At 42.2% G+C, this 17,750-nt stretch overlaps 1 protein-coding gene across 2 annotated transcripts in view; it reads right to left on the bottom strand.

The window, feature by feature from the left end:
- The window catches only part of SEMA4F (ssemaphorin 4F), a 29,949-nt gene that overhangs the window by 6,598 nt on the left and 5,601 nt on the right, over window positions 1–17,750 (bottom strand). For both annotated transcript variants that reach the window (XM_030827609.1, XM_030827610.1), the window contains exons 5-10: window positions 14,741–14,834; window positions 1,875–1,994; window positions 1,623–1,774; window positions 777–955; window positions 418–565; window positions 69–291 (exon numbers count right to left, since the gene is read on the bottom strand). In XM_030827609.1, the coding sequence (XP_030683469.1) occupies window positions 69–291; window positions 418–565; window positions 777–955; window positions 1,623–1,774; window positions 1,875–1,994; window positions 14,741–14,834 (916 nt within the window). The remainder of the gene's footprint in view (window positions 1–68; window positions 292–417; window positions 566–776; window positions 956–1,622; window positions 1,775–1,874; window positions 1,995–14,740; window positions 14,835–17,750) is intronic.

Below are 17,750 nucleotides of genomic sequence, written 5' to 3'. Positions count from 1 at the left end.
ACAGTACCCTCTCTGTGATGAGAATGTGTATGCACTAGGTAGGCAACCTGCTTGACCACTAAATATACCTGTCCCCAGGTAGAGCACATCATACTCTTTCCCTGAGAGGCTGGTCACTCTGTGGGCCACGACCCTGAGATAGGCTGTATCTGTAGTGACCAGCAGGGGGTGGCCATCAGCTGGAAACACTGGCCTGTCCATGAGTGGGTGGTCCCGGATGAAGGTGAGTACGCGGTCAGGCAGGGAGAGAGATGAGCCAAAGTGCCGGAGCTTCATGTTGTTGGTGATGCACTAGAGGAAATACAGGGCTGGTGACAAAGTTTCCCAGGAACAGGACATGCCAGTGATGCTTAGTGGGGCTCTTGCCTTAATAGCAGCTCTTTACTTCAGGCCTAGAATGAAGATCTGCCCCCTCACCTCTCCAGGTCTAGGCTGGGGCACATCATTGTCCACTACAGGCAGTCCTCTGTTGCAGTCATGTTTTAGTTCTCTGAAGGGACCATTCAGCACTGTCCGAATGTCTTGTGGTCGGAAGGCACAGACAGCAGAGATGGTAGCCCCTTCCCTGGAATTCACAGGTTGGAGCTGGATATCTGGAGGGGTCTGAGGGATAGCAGCTCATCCCTTGTCAAATGAGATGACCCCTGAGAAACGCACAGGGAGGCATGCAGCCAAAGGCGGGAGAGCCTGCCCCCTCTGGAAGAGACAACACTAACATTGTGCCAACCCCACATATCTCCCACCCTGTAACTCTCCTCCACACCAAGACCCCTCACCACTGGGAAGAAAAGATGCCATAAAAGATGGGAGTCCCTGCCCCAAGCTCAGATCGAAGCACAGCAACATCCTGCAGGACACTGGAGGCCCGGCCATGCTCAGGTCCTGGACAGAGCAGGTCAGCTTTCAAAAATGTCGTCCATCTCTGCTGGAGGGTCTTCCGGCCCCCGAGGTCCCCCTGGGGTGACAAACACATGGGAGGTTCTCTTTAGATGATCATCACTGGGCAAGGAGCATGGAGACCAATTTAAGTTTCCTCTCTGACTTCAGGGCAGACAGACAGACGGGGAGACAGATGCACACAAATGCAAGGACAGAGAGCCACACAGAGTAGCTGCAGGGATAATAAGATACAAGGGTGAAGGGGTCACAATAACAATGACAGTGACTAAGTTAACTGTGCCCTTATAAAGTGCTGTATTATGTGTTTTACGTAAGTTACCTCATTTAATCCTCAAACAGCCCTCACGGACAGGCATCATTATTATCCTCTTTTTATAGACAAGTTTCAAAGACACTAAAGAACCTGGACAGAGTTGCAAAGGCAGTTAGTTAAATGGTGAGTAGGGCAGGGAGTTGAACTCTGGTCTATCTGTCACCAGTTCCTCCCTTTAACCTCTACACTAGTCCACCTCCTGTAGACAGTGTGTCACACAGGTAATTGTGGGTGTCAAAGAGGCCAGAGCCTCTCTCTCACATTCCTCAAACTCCCAGAAGAGAAGTCAAGGCAGAGAAAATAGGAGACACAGGAGAGATTCAAAGACAGAGACCCAAAGAGGAAAAGATAAGACAGGGGGACAGACAGAGCAGGAGACGACAGACAGACATCTGGGAAGGGGTCTCACCGCACACACACGGGCCACCCGCGGGACTTTAATGCGCTCGTATGAGTCAAATGTTCGGGAAGTCTCCGTAAAGAAGAAGTAGATTTCGTTGTCTCCATCTTCATCCCCCCATTCGGCTGGGCTCAAGGCCACGGCTGCGACAAAGGCTGGGGCTGGGAATATCAGTGGCCTCAGATCCTCACAGACACAACCTAGGCCTTCCCAGACTCCACCCCATCGGTCCCCCCAGAGGACCCCTCTCCCTCTCCCCACCGTTCAGCCAGGACGGCAAGTTGTCTGTCCGAATCCAGTCCTCGGCACGACCCACTGCTCGGGTGATAATTGGCTCCGTCCCCAGGTAGTTTTTCACAGTGGCAGCATAGAGGACCCCCCCTGCAGGGCGACAGGGAGGAGATGGGCTATCAGGGACCCACTGAGGGAAGCAACAGAGGTCACAGGCAGAGTAGGGCACAAAGCAGGGCAGCGACTCTCAGGGACTAAGCACCCATGAGTGCAAGATACTGCTGAGCACATCACAGGCATTATCGCAGTTAAGGAAATCTAGACATAAACTGCTCCAGGGCAGTCAGGGAAACCAGGATTAAGAAAATACTGTGCAGAAATGTCCATATGTATGAGAATAAAGGCCCCCCTCATAAAAATCAAGCTTGTTTCTCTGGGGCTTTTTTGTTGCTGTTTCAGTGATCCTGTAATGTGCTGATTGTACTGTGACTCTCCAAAAGGGGCATTTGCTTTATAACAGGTCCCAATCTTATTTAAGTTGTCCCACTATGGTAAATGTATCAGGGAATGAATGTTCTTTCTGAACATTAGTGGGCGTACACTGCTTTGGAACAAGTCACAATTTTAGAGAATACTAGACTCACTTGGGGAAGTGATTTAAATGCAGATCCCTGGGCCAGCAATTCTCATTCAGTAGAGCTGGGCTTGGCTCAAGAACCTGCATTTTGAAGAAGCAATCGGAGTAATCGGATGCAGGTGATTCAGGACCTCACTTTGAGAGATACTAGCCTAGGAGATGAGTGGAGATTTCACAGGCAGCCAGGAGAAGCAACAAGGAATCAGGTCCTCCCTCCTAGTACAGTGGAGGGGCAGAGGTGCTCCAGGGATAGTGGAGATTGAGTAAGAGACAAATCACAGACACTCTGGGAAGGAAGGGGGGTTCAGCTCTGTGGGTTGAATGGGAGAGAACTGTAGCCACTCTGAGTACCACCACCAAGGGCTCTGACATGAGTAAGAGGAAAACGAATCAGAGAGTAAGTACCAAGACATGAACACCCTGGAGGTGTGTTGAATATCACAGGCACTCTGGAGAGAACAAGGTGGCATGCCTTCACCAGCTACTATGTACAAGGAACTGTGCTGGGTGCTAAGTATATCTCTGGCCCCAAGAACCCCCATGTGAGTCAGGAAGAAAAGTGTGTAATCAGATTTTGGGAGGCACAGACTAACAGCTATGGGGGACCCAGCTATATCTACCTGAGGGAACAGTATCTCAGAGGCAACATGTGAGCTAGGTATGGGAATGAGAAATTTGCCAGATGGAAGGAGGACTTCAGGGAGGAAGACAAGCAAGCAGTGAAGAGGGTAGCCATGCTCAGCCATGTGGGGGCAGAGAGGCTGCTGGGCAGGGCCAGTGAGCAGAGAGGAAGCTGGAGGTGTGGGGATGGGCACTCAGTTGTGGTTAGTCTGCTCTGCCATGCCAGCAGATATGCACTTTACCCTGCAGGTAAGAATAAAACTGCAGAGATTTCTTTTTTTAGGAGGAAAGTGATATAAACAGTTTTGTTTTTTAAAAAGATAATGCTACTTAAAAGGCTATTCATACAGCCCAGGCAAGAGTGAAAGGCCCAAAGTAAGGCAGAGGCAGAGGAAATAAAGGGGCTGGATTTGGAAGGTATTTCTGAGGTAGAATCCATTAATAGGATTTGAAATTCATCAACTGAATATGAGATGAGACAGAATGAAGTAAACCAATGTCTCTCAAGGTTTCTAGCTTCTAAGACTGATGATAGTCGGTGGTGACATTATTAACCAAGCCAGCAAATGATAGAATAAGGCCCATAAAAGAGGCAGCTGGAGAGGAAATGAGTCCACTTGTTGCACATTCTAAGGCTGAAGTGCCTTCAGGATATCGGTCAGAGATCCTGGAAAGCAATTAAGGGAGGCGCCTGGGAACAGAGCCAGAGTCAGCAACCTGGGAGACATCACACTTCATGCTTAAGTCATGACATGAAAGTCATAGCCAGGGAAAAAGGTAAAGCCAGAAGAGAGCACTCTCATTTAAGGGGAGAGCTACCAAAGGCAACTGAGAAGATCAAGTCAGAGGCTAGAGAAGCAAGACAGGCTGACGTGCTGGAAGCGGGTGCATGAAACCTCAGCCAGAACCACAGGGCTCATGCACACTGGGGGAAGCAGCAGAGAGTGGGGGGCCACTTGGAGGGAGGCATGAGCATCCTGGGGTCACAGATGCTCCAGAGAAGCGGCATGTCTCAGGTACCAGAAAGGTAACCAGCACTGAAGAAACACTCTACGCAGAGAACAAGAGGGCCAGAGCCCTACAAGGGCAGCAGTGCAGGGTTGAAAGCCTTCTTTTGGGGTGGGGAAGTGAGACTATTCCATTATTTGCAATTATAAAAAGAATCCAAGTGTTTGGGAGACAGGAAGACTTGGGTTTGAACCCAAGTACTAGTACTTGTATTAATACTAGTACCTAAGTATTAGTACTATGATCTTGGGCAAAGTAACTTTCCTAAGTCTCAGGTTCCTCAAATGCAGAATAAAGATAATGCCATCTTCCACTCAGAATAGTGCTAACAGTTAAATAAGATAAATAGAGACCTAGCTAAGGCCTGGCACATGGTTGACATTCATTCATGTTAGTTATAGCTCCTTATGAAACTTCAAAGGGCCATATGCTTGATCTGCCACCAGAAGAGGGGGAAGCTATACAAAGATATTCCATTCCTTTCTAGAAAATTTCAGGAAAGAAAAACCAAGTATTGGTCAAAGGTCCTGGCAGAAAATGGAGCAGCAAATGAGCCAACCCTCTGTATTTCCAAGGGGGGGAAAGTTGACACAGAGGCCAGAGTTTGAAAATGTTCCCTAAGAGCATGCCTCATTAAATGCTCTAAAACCAAAACCCTGGCAGAAGCCATGTCATGGATACCCTAAGAATAGGAGATGTGGTAAAGCAGACGCTGGGAGCATGACTTCGTACGTAGGGTTAGAGAAAAACAATCATAAATATTCTGAAACAGTAAAGGACCACAGATAACCATGGAAAGACTCAGCAGTAGATGGAGGTCACAAAACTTCCTAAGTGACCAATGTGGGAGTCAGCAACACTGGAGCCCAGAAATACTGAGAAATGTGCAGTCACTCAGAGTGGAACAGCCAAGAATCACTGACACTATGAAACAGCAGGAGGGATCAGACACTTTGGGGGCAAGTAGCAGGGCTCCAGGTGCCCTAAGAGTACGAAGGGGCTTGCAGCACATCTTACAGACAGACAGACAGACAGATATACACGTACACACCCCTACACAGCAGAAGGAATAGCAACCATTACAATATTGAGCATAGGAGTCCACAAGATCACCACATGTCCTGGACTCTTCAGGACACTCTCAATTCCAAATATTGTGATTGTGATACATTGCTTATATAATAACACTGACCATACAACCGTTTGGCAAATTATTGCTGAATGGATCAAGGCCACATCTGCCATTGGCAAAAGATGATGTGCAAAAGCAAGTAATTCCCACAGTGATGAGTTTGCTCAACAAGCAGGTTAGAAAACACCACCAGGAATAATTCAACCCTATTTTTACTTTTTTAAAACTACGTATATATGCCTGCAAGCATAGGAAAGATTATTCATTGAATAATCCGTTTTTTGTAGTTAGCGTCTTTTACTTTTATATTGCAAAAAAACTAACATATTTCCATTTTGAAAATACAAAAAAAAAGACATAGAAAACCACAAAAGATGAAGAAACACAGCCAAAGAAAAATCGTAATTATGTGTAAAAATAGATCCCAACTTGCCCAGATGGAAAGCCTGTAAACATGTGTCATGGCAGTGAATATTTCTCTACAGCCTGGGGGTTTAAAATTTCTATTCTGGCATCAAAATGCTTCCTTTTAAAGGAGAGTTACAATAGGAATTATCAGTTCATTAGTTTTTTGTTTGTTACCTTTTGTTTTGTTGTTGTCGTTGTTGTTTGAGATGGAGTCTAGCTCCGTTGCCCAGGCTGGAATGCAGTGGCGCTATCTCGGCTCACTGCAATCTCCGCCACCCAGGTTCAAGTGATTCTCATGCCTCAGCCTCCCAAGTAGCTGGGATTACAGGCACCCACCACCACGCCCAGCTAATTTTTGTATTTTTATTAGAGATAGGGTTTCATTGTGTTGGCCAGGCTGGTCTCAAACTCCTGACCTCATGATCTGCCCACCTTGGCCTCCCAAAGTACTGGGTCTTGAACTCCTGACCTCATGATTTGCCCACCTCGGCCTCCGAAAGTACTGGGATTATAGGCGTGAGCCACCATGCCCAGCCTACTTTTTGTTTTTAAGACAGGGTCTCACTTTGTCACCCAGGCTGGAGTGAAGTGGCGTGATCAGCCTCAACCTCCTGGGCTCAAGCAATTCTCCCACCTCTACCTCCCAGGTAGCTGGGACCACAGGCATGTGCCACAATGCCTGGCTAATTTTTTTTAAAGACAGGGTCATTTTTAAAGACGGGGCCTTTAAAGACCCCATCTTTAATTTTTAACAACAAGGTCTCAGTATGTTGCCGCAGCTGGTCTTGAACTCCTGGGCTAAAGCAATCTTCCCATCTTGGCATCCCAAATTGCTGGGATTACAGGTGTGAGCTACCACACCTAGCCTTGTACATTAGTTTTAAAAAGCTAATTTTTTTTTTTTTTTTTGGCCACGCACGGTGGCTCATGCCTGTAATCCCAGGACTTTGGGAGGCTGGGGCGGGTGGATAACCTGAGGTCAGGAGTTCAAGACCAGCCTGGCCAACATGGCAAAACCCCGTCTCTGCTAAAAGTATAAAAATTAGCTGAGCGTGGCAGCGCATGCCTGTAATCCCAGCTAGTTGGGAGGCTGAGACAGGAGAATCATTTGAACCCAGGAGGTGGAGGTTGCAGTGAGCCGAGATCACGCCACTGCACTCCAGCCTGGGCAACAGAGCAAGACTCTGTCTCCAAAAAAAAAAAACACACACAACCGGTTTTTACATGCCTTGGCCTTTCTTCTTCCGCTCCCTTTTCTTCCCATGATCAGACATTTTTCTGGATAGATAGCTCCTACTCAAAAAGTCTTTTCCTTATTTAAGGATTGAGCCAGCTGGATATTTTTTTTAAAAAAAAATTTTTAAGCCTATTATTGGGCACAATTAGATGATTGGAGATGCAGTGTTGACTCTACCTTTCCCTCTGTTGGCCATGTAGGATTTCTGTAACTGTCTTGTTTTCATGTGTGAATCCTAGTCTTGGAGATTTAAGAGGTAGACTTGGCCTCAAAATGCTGGCAGGATGCAGTGCATCTAGAACATTTGCAGAGCTCCTTGGCAGACGCATTCATCACAAGATGCAGTGACACCAAAACCATATGATAAAAACACAGAATGGGTTCTCAAAGAGAAAGAGCAAAGTCTTCTGCTCTTCTTGATAGAAACCCTATCTATTATAGGATGTGATAGGGAGGCCCAAAGACAACTGACTGCTATCTCTAGCTTGTGTACCTGAGTGAGTATGGCACTATACACTCAGAGGAGGGAAGACTGGTGGAGAAGCAGGTTTGGGGGAGGTGAGTAAAGATGAGCTCACTTTGGGACATGATGATTTTCAGATTCCTGTGGGACATCCAACTGAAGATGTGTGGAAGGCAGTTGGATGTGTGGTCTGTACCTCCAGGTAATGTCCAGGAGGCAGATGCAGATTTGGGAGCCATCAGAATGCAGTGGAAACAGAAGCCATGGGGCTCACTGAGATCACAACTACATAGAGTGAGAAGAGAAGAGGCTCTTAGGTAGAAGCCTAAGGAACTCCAACATTTAAGAATGAGAAGACAAAAGGCCTATCAAGGAGACTGAGAAGGAATCACTGATGTTCTTAGGCTAATGTGAATGTCAAAATATTCATATTTTTCCAAATTATAATAGCGCAAATAAAGACAATGAGATCATTTTCTTAATTGTATCTAAGTATAGTACAGATAAACTTCGTATTTGAAAATAAGACTTCAGAGGCTTTCCCAAAAGAAATAGAAGTACCAATAAACACATGAAAAATTGTTCAACCTCACTAAAAGAAATGCCAATCAAAATATATATATATCATACTGGACTTTGTAGGAGGTCACTGTTTGTTTGTACATATTACTTGGGACTGGCAATGGGACAGGCCCTTTAGCCACTGCTGGTAGCCATTGCTGGTAGGCCTAACTGGAGAGCAATTAATTTGTCCAAATCCATCAAGCACCATCAAAATCTACACTCTTTTTTTTTTTTTTTTTGAGATGGAGTCTCGCTCTGTGGCCCAGGCTGGAGTGCACTGGCACAATCTTGGCTCACTGTAAGCTCCGCCTCCCAGGTTCACGCCATTCTCCTGCCTCAGCCTCTCCGAGTAGCTGGGACTACAGGTGCCCACCACCACGCCTGGCTAATTTTTTGTATTTTTAGTAGAGACGGGGTTTCACCGTGGTCTCGATCTCCTGACCTCGTGATCCGCCCGCCTCGGCCTCCCAAAGTGCTGGGATTACAGGCATGAGCCACCGCGCCCGGCCAAAATCTACACTCTTACATCTAGCAATTCCACTTTTTGGATTGATTCATACACAATTAAGTAGATTAATGCAAAGAATTATGTAAAAGGATTCCTGCTGCAGCATGATTTATAAAAGCAATAATTTTAAAAATTGAATGTATAATTACATAGAAATAATTAAATCATGCTACATCCATCTACCTATGCAGTACAAATTATGTAATTGTATGCAACTGCTAAAAATCATGTTTTGAAGAAAAAATTTCTATGATGAGCAAATGCTCAGTATACAATAGTAAATGAAATATACATAATTCCAAGTTATTATAAATATGCAGACACACAGACACAGTAGAAGAAAACACTCAAAATACTCCAAAATAATAATAGTGGTTGCTTGGTAATGATAGAATTACAAATAACATTTTTACTTTCTTTTTTATGTATTTCTACATTTTCTCAATTTTCTACAATGCACATTGTAATTTTTACAATTTTAAGTAAATACTCATATTCTAATCATATTTTCATAATTAAAAGCTCTTTTCATTTCAAATACTGCTATTATCTTTAAGGACATTTTTACAGAACCTAATTGGGAATTTTGGTTCTAATTCTTATATAATGTTACCACTATTTCTATACTGCTATTTTCAAAACAGAGGCAAAGCAAGGCATAATGAATCATTCTTGAAAGCCTCAAGTAAATGCTAGCACTTATGTCAGACCAGGAAAAACTTTTAAATTATAACCCTGTAAAGTAATAACTTCAGATGAAAATGTATAATATTAGTATTGACTATGATTTGGATCTGAGATAGCTAGAGACATAGTTTCCACATTAACTGAAGCTAACCATTCTAAACTATTAGGAAGTGAGTTCTGATGGCCTCCAGCAATTATCAACTGAAAGGCAACCCTGAATTTTCTTCAAAAAAAGAAAAGACTTAAAACCTTTTTGAAAATGTTCCTCCCACTTTGTTTTATAATGATCTTTATGAAATTTGTATTCTTGTGTTCGCTTCAGCAGCACATTTACTAAAACTGGAAATTTGTATTCTTAAACCACATTCTAATACGAATTCACTTGCTGACCTAATAAAGAGAAATTACTCACAGAGGGCTAAACATGCTTAAAGATTACTGCTTGAGGCCAGGTGCGGTGGCTCACGCCTGTAATCCCAGCACTTTGAGAGGCCGAGGCAGGCAGATCATGAGGTCAGGAGTTTGAGACCGGCCTGACCAACATGGTGAAACCCCATCTCTACTAAAAATACAAAAATTAGCCGGGAGTGGTGGTGGACGCCTGTAACCTCAGCTAGTCAGGAGGCTGAGGCAGGACAATCACTTGAACCTGTGAGATGGAGGTTGCAGTGAGCCAAGATGGCGCCACTGCATTCCAGCCTGGGAGACAGAGCAAGAATCCGTCCCAAAAAAACAAAAAAACAAAACAAAACGAAACAGAAATTACTGCTTGAAACAAAAGTACGATAAATGATTATCTTAGATTGTTGCAAGTAAGAAGTCATTTTGCTGATAAACAATTTTAAAGACTCAAGAGATATCACAACCATGAAAACTCAGAAATCTCTGACAGACAAACAGAGAGCCAAATCATGAGTGAACTCCCATTCACAATTGCTTCAAAGAGAATAAAATACCTAGGAATCCAATTTACAAGGGATGTGAAGGAGCTCTTCAAGGAGAACTGCAAACCACTGCTTAATGAAATAAAAGAGGATACAAACAAATGGAAGAACATTCCATGCTCATGGGTTGGAAGAATCAATATCGTGAAAATGGCCATACTGCCCAAGGTAATTTATAGATTCAATGCCATCCCCATCAAGCTACCAATGACTTTCTTCACAGAATTGGAAAAAACCACTTTAAAGTTCATATGGAACCAAAAAAGAGCCCGCATCGCCAAGTCAATCCTAAACCAAAAGAACAAACCTGGAGGCATCATGCTACCTGACTTCAAACTATACTACAAGGCTACATTAACCAAAACAGCATGGTACTGATACCACAACAGAGACATAGATCAATGGAACAGAAGACAGCCCTCAGAAATAATGCTGCATATCTACAACTATCTGATCTTTGACAAACCTGACAAAAACAAGCAATGGGGAAAGGATTCCCTATTTAATAAATGGTGCTGGGAAAACTGGCTAGCCATATGTAGAAAGCTGAAACTGGATCCCTTCCTTACACCTTATACAAAAATTAATTCAAGATGGATTAAAGACTTACGTGTTAGACCTAAAACCATAAAAACCCTAGAAGAAAGCCTAGGCAATAGCATTCAGGACATAGGCATGGGCAAGGACTTCATGTCTAAAACACCAAAAGCAATGGCAACAAAAGCCAAAATTGACAAATGGGATCTAATAAAACTAAAGAGCTTCTGCACAGCAAAAGAAACTACCATCAGAGTGAACAGGCAACCTACAGAATGGGAGAAAATTTTTGCAACCTACTCATCTGACAAAGGGCTAATACCCAGAATCTACAATGAACTCAAACAAATTTACAAGAAAAAAACAAACGACCCCATCAAAAAGTGGGCAAAGGACATGAACAGACACTTCTCAAAAGAAGACATTTATGCAGCCAAAAAACACATGAAAAAATGCTCATCATCACTGGCCATCAGAGAAATGCAAATCAAAACCACAATGAGATACCATCTCACACCAGTTAGAATGGCGATCATTAAAAAGTCAGGAAACAACAGGTGCTGGAGAGGATGTGGAGAAATAGGAACACTTTTACACTGTTGGTGGGACTGTAAACTAGTTCCACCATCGTGGAAGTCAGTGTGGCAATTCCTCAGGGATCTAGAACTAGAAATACCATTTGACCCAGCCATCCCATTACTGGGTGTATACCCAAAGGACTATAAATCATGCTGCTATAAAGACACATGCACACGTATGTTTATTGCGGCACTATTCACAATAGCAAAGACTTGGAACTAACCCAAATGTCCAACAACGATAGACTGGATTAAGAAAATGTGGCACATATACACCATGGAATACTATGCAGCCATAAAAAGTGATGAGTTCATGTCCTTTGTAGGGACATGGATGAAACTGGAAAACATCATTCTCAGTAAACTATCGCAAGGACAAAAAACCAAACACCGCATGTTCTCACTCATAAGTGGGAATTGAACAACGAGAACTCATGGACACATTTGGGGGAGGGGGGAGGGACAGCATTAGGAGATATACCTAATGCTAAATGACGAGTTAATAGGTGCAGCAAACCAACACGGCACATGGATACATATGTAACAAACCTGCACATTGTGCACATGTACCCTAAAACCTAAAGTATAATAATAAAATAAAATAAAATAAAAAAGAAAACTCAGAAATCTTCCTTAATGACTCTGAGTGTCACCAAAGATGTTGACTAAAAACCTAGAAAAATAAACTATCGACTAAATTGTTTTATTCAAACATGTATGAGTATAAGGAAGGTCTCATCAATTTCAACAATAGATAATGATAATCATGACAACTCAAAATATTGTATTTAGTCAATATATACTCTATGCTCATTTTCAAAAACTTTTTTTTATTTTTCAGAAAAAGATAAGTCATTAACTATAACACTAAAGAGTGATTTAATGGCTGGGCACGGTGGCTCACGCCTGTAATCCCAGCACCTTGTGATGCCGAGGTGGGTGGATCACAAGGTCAGGAGATTGAGACCATCCTGACTAACACAGTGAAACCCCGTCTCTAATAAAAATACAAAAAATTAGCCGGATATGGTGACGCGTGCCTGTAGTCCCAGCTACTCGGGAGCCTGAAGCAGGAGAATGGTGTGAACCCAGGAGGTGCAGCTTGCAGTGAGTGGAGATTGCACCGCTGCACTCCAACCTGGGCGAGAGAGCAAGACTCTGTCTCAAAAAAAAAAAAGAGTGATTTAATTTGTATAGCTTTTAAAACTTTCCCTAAAAAATAAAGTCATGCATAGGAAAAAATTTTCATTGTTAGAATCTTGTGTCCTAATTTTTGTTTTACATAAAATATTTCCCAAAAATATAGGCAAAAATTAATTTTATGATAAAATTGGCAAAAAAAAGTCAGCAAGGAAAGAAAAAAACAGTATGATGAATGATGCTGAGTCAACTGATTAGCTAGCTGTGAAAAATTAATTTAGATCCCCCTCTCATGCGATTCATCAAAATAACGCCAAATATTAACAGATCAAAGAGTTATATGTTTGGAAAAAATTTTTAAGAAAAAATGTTATCTGCTCTTTAAGTAAAGGATTGAGCTTAAAAATTATATACAATCACAAAGGAAAAGATATGTAATTGAAACACTAATATCCTACGTGTTAACTGGTCCAAGAACATGAGCAGAGGATTTACCAAAGAAGAAATAAAAATAAGTACTAAAACATGAAAAACATTCAACTTCACTAATATTCAAAGAAATACAAATAAAAACAAGGTGCCATTTTTAGTCTCAAAATAGCAAAGATTTTTTTAAATGACAACAATACATTCTGGTGAAATTTTTGTGAGAGAAAAGCCACTCTCATTCACTGCTGATTTAGGGTGTAAATTGGTATACCCTTTCTAGAAACTCAATTAGCAACAGATAATGAGCCATTAAATGTTCACATCCTTTGATACAGTAATCCATTTCTAGGAATCTTAAGAGGACAACCTAAAATGTGAGCAAAAATTTATGCACAAAGATGTTCATTACAGTAATATGGATAATAGCAAAATCTTTGAACTAATTAAATTTATATAAATAATTTGGAATTCTTTAATTCATGGTATGTTAGCAGAATGAACAACATGTCATTAAACATTATCTTTACAATGAATTTTTAAATTATATAGAAATGCCTGTGATATAAAATTACATGACAAAATTCAAAATTACATCCATGTAGCATGACATTTAAAAGTTTTATAATGTGCACATGCTCATAAAATTTCCATTAACCTGCTTTACACTACCACAAGAAAATGGCTTTTCACTGAATTTGGAGGGTGTATGTTGGGTGGTCTGACCTAAAATTCAGGCTATGTGGCACAAAAACAATTTGCTGTGTGGCTGCTAATAGACAGTCACTCTCAAGAAGAGGTTTAGGTTTGTGATAGAATCATTTCACACTTGAGCAATCATAGGCAGCTTGTTCAAAAGAAGTACTAGCAGGAATTTATTTAATAGTCATTACTGACTCCCCTGAGCAACAAAGGACTGGCAGTAAATGTATGTGCATGAATGTACATGGGTGTGCACACACATTAATATCCATTTAGGATAAGATATGGCTTGGATATTTTGTCCCCTCTAAAACTCACATTGATACGTGACCTCCAATGTTGGAAGTGGACCTAGTGTGAGGTGTTTGGTCATGCAGGAAGATGTTTCATGAATGGCTTGGTGCTGTCCTAGCAGTAATGAGTGAGCTCTCACTCTGAGTTCACAAAAGATCTGTTTAAAAAAGCACCTCCTCCCTCTCTCTCTCTTGCCCCCTCTCTCACTATGTGACACACTGGCTCCCCTTCACTCTCTGCCATGACTGTATGCTTCCTAAGGCCCTCACCAGAGGCAGATACTAGCACTATGCTTCATGTCCAGCATCCAAAACCATGAGCCAAATAAACTTCTTTTCTTTATAAATTACCCTGTCTCAGGTATTTCTTTATAGCAACATAAATAGACTAATACAGGATATTAGGAAATATCCTAAAATATTAGCAATAATTTTCTAAGTAGAGATATTTTAGAATTACACTAATATGGTACCACTAGACATACAGGGCTAATTACATAAAATAAATACTATTTAAAATTCCTTCCTTCAGTCACACTAGTCACATTTCAAGGGCTCTATAGCCACAACAGCTAGTGGCTACTGTATTGGACAGTGCAGATGTAGAACATTTCCATCGTTACATAAAGTTCTTTTGGAAAGTGCTGTTCTAGAAGTTTTTTTCATGTTCTTCTTTATACTTTTTCCAAATTTATTACAATATGCATTGTAGTATATTCCACTTATTAACAGGAAAAAAAACACTATGAGAAAAGAAAATGAGGTTAAGAGAGGACACATTACACTAGAGGTGCAGAGGATACATTCTGTGGAGAGAATCCTGGGGATATCATACTAGGTGAGGAAAAGCAGGTGGTCACACAGGCACTCAGGGAAGAACAGGAAAGGCTAAAAAGAGATATGAGAATAATAGACATTCCAAGGTAAGAAAGAACACAGAAATTCTAACAGCAGGGGTGGGGAAGGAGGAAATTAGGAAGAAGTTACAGGTTCTTGTCTCTTCCCACTCACCAGCCATTACAGCTGCTGACCGCTGAGCTGGCTCAAAAGGACATTTCCCCCGGCCACTCTCAAGTCTTTCAACCTGCTGGAACCTGGACACGTCCTATAGACCAGAAGGGGGCAATTGGTTTAGGGGTCATAGGGAAGGTTCATGGTGAGAATTACAAAGACGGTCAGATGAAGGAAAAGGTCAATTCCCATTCCTCTCCCCTTCCACTCCCCACCCCCAACTATCATCCCCATATTACCAGTCAGCTATTCCTGATGCCCCCATCTACTCCTGCATGTCTCATCTCTGCTATCCTTTGTTCATCAGTTTATTCCTCCTCCCTCAATTCCCCCAGCAGCCAACACCCACATGCCCTGATGAAGAAATTCCTAGGACAGCCCAAGAAGCACCTAAGAGGCTGAAGGTAGGTCTTTCCTCTGAAACACTGCTGAACTATAGGGTTTGTAACTGGCTGGAGAATATGCTACATGACAAGAAGGATCAGGAAGAAAGCAGGCCTCCTGAGGACTGGAAACCTTAGAAAGGACAAAGAAAAGTGCAGGCTGATAAAGGACCATCTGAAACCCAGAGGCCTAGAGAGACAAGGGCCATTCTCCTCCTATTCCCCACCCCAAGGATGAAAGACATACGACCAAGGGCAGAGGACAGGGGAGCCAGCAAAATCAGTAAAGAATGACCTGAAGCTCAGGTCAGAATGTGAGAGTTTGGTAGGTAAGTACCTTCCTTACCCAGGGACTCCAGAGGGACTGACATGGGCAAGGAACAAGAGGTGTAAGAGCTTCATCAGGGCCAGCCAGAAGTTACCTTGGTCTAGCATTTGGCACTAAGAGAGGCTTCAAGATAACATCTAAAAACAAGGATGATTTCAACCCAGGACTGAGAGGGAAGTTAACAGTGGCTGGTTGAGAGTCAAAGTCATGGCATGGAAATGCCAGGTATGATATCTTTAGTTCACAAACTGGGGTGGGCATATGGCGTCATTGGAACCTAATTACTTTCATGGTAGCTGTTGCAGAAATATCGATATATATCCCCTGAACATAAGTGTACTACTGGCCCACTCCAATTACTCATCTCTTGTTCTAGATGGCAAACAAGGTTCTATTTTACTGAGAGTCTTGAAGAAGGCCTGTTAAAACTTTTGAAGTCCCCAAAAAGGGAATGCTGGGTCAGAAGAGTCTACTGGAATGGAGGACTCTGCAGAGGCACAGGACTCCAGCTGTGTGACAGTGGGAGCATCCTCATCTGAGAAGAAAGATGGGTTTGGTGAGAGATTAACAAGATGGTTGGGCACTCTAGAGATGTGGTACTTACCTGCTGCTGCTTCCCTTCTTACCTCTCACCTAAACCATGGCAGTAAACTCCTTTCTCCACATCATCTAGCCACCCCCACCAACCAAGTTATTCTAATACCCACCCAAGATTAATCTGAAGTATTGGTCACTGACTTAATAATAAATTTTTGTGCAAGAGAATGAGAAAATAGCCCACCATTGCCTGGAGTACAACCTCATTAGCCAGACCTACTTATTTTCAACTAATTCTCAAAATGACCTTTGTTCTATCCAAACCAGATCATCTGTTATTCCTGGAAAACAAATAATGTTTTCTATGCCTATAACTGCTGCCTTACATTTCTCCAAGGACTAAAGGGATGAACTTTTTCTCAGTTCTCATTCTCTTTAAACTTTATGCACCATTTGATACTTGTGACTCACTCCCTTCCTTGAAATATTCTATTCCTTGACTCTCCTGAAACTCTGCCCTTCTGGAATCCCTCCTATCTGTTATTACTCTATTTCCTTCTTCTTCTTTCTAGCTCCCACATGTGTATCCTAAGAATCTACCCTTAGTCGCTTTCACATATGCTTCAAAGATCTCATTCATTCTTTCCAGCCAGATATTCTTTGCAAATCATTCCCCAAACTCTCCAAATCTGATATCTTCTAAACTCTAGCCCATATTTTTATTTGACTGCTGGACTTCCTCACAGAGATTTCCTAACTGCCCCTTAAAACTCAATATGTTGAAACTAGTTCTTTTTCAGTTTTCCCCAGCAGCATCATCATATCATCCAGGTTTCTAACCTTTGAGGAAGTGAGCCTCCTATTAACTAGATAGGTTATGATTATTGCATGGTCAAAATGACATTTAACTCGGGTCTGAAAGAGACATGACCACTCCACTATATTATCTATCTGAATGTTGAGATTCTTCATTGTATCATCATTGTGTTAATCAGCAGCATAGTCTCTGGAAATCAGCTGTGGTAAAGCAAAGTCCCTGAAGCTGAAAGCCGGAGCTGGACAGGAAGGCTCTCTCTGAGCTATGGGTTGGAACCGGTCCTTTGGCCTCGGCCAAGAGGAGTTTAAGGCATAGAAAGGACCTTTCCCAGGTGGCTAAGAAAAAAAGGAAAGAAAAGAAAGATGGTTCCTAGTACATGAAACACATCAAATGCCACAAGAAATTGAAGACAGATAAGGTCTTCCGGGCTGCAGGCTAGACAAAGGGACAGGATAGTGGAACAGAGCCAGAGACAAACACAGGTTTAAATTTTGGTTCTGCCTCTGCTAGCTATTCAATCGTAGACACAATACTTAATTTCTCTGAACTTCAGTTTCATTATTTGTAAAATGGAAATAATACCTAAATATCATGATGTGGTGATAAGAATTAAACTTAATCCTTAATGTAAAATACCTAATACCAAGTCTTCATCAGAGCAGACACTCAATTGAATGGTTGTCACTGTTGTTGTTTGTTGTTGTTGTTGTTAGAAGTCTGACATTTTTCTCTGTTAACTGCTGGAGGTCCCTCAACAAAACAAATTATGATATTTTCCTCCAATGTCCAATGAGCTATCACTGAAGGACAGCACTTCACAGTGGGAGCCCTTAGGTCCAATGCTTGAACTTCCTTTTTGTAAGAACCTTCATTTCTCCACAATCAACTTTGAGCAAGTTGCTATGTCTGGAACAAAGCTCTCAGATAATTGTTTATATACAGTCT

The sequence above is a fragment of the Nomascus leucogenys genome, chromosome 14 (assembly GCF_006542625.1).
Source record: "Nomascus leucogenys isolate Asia chromosome 14, Asia_NLE_v1, whole genome shotgun sequence".
NCBI lineage: Eukaryota > Metazoa > Chordata > Mammalia > Primates > Hylobatidae > Nomascus > Nomascus leucogenys.
The sequence above is the reverse complement of the archived record's forward strand: the minus strand, read 5'-3'. Positions and strand labels throughout refer to the sequence as shown.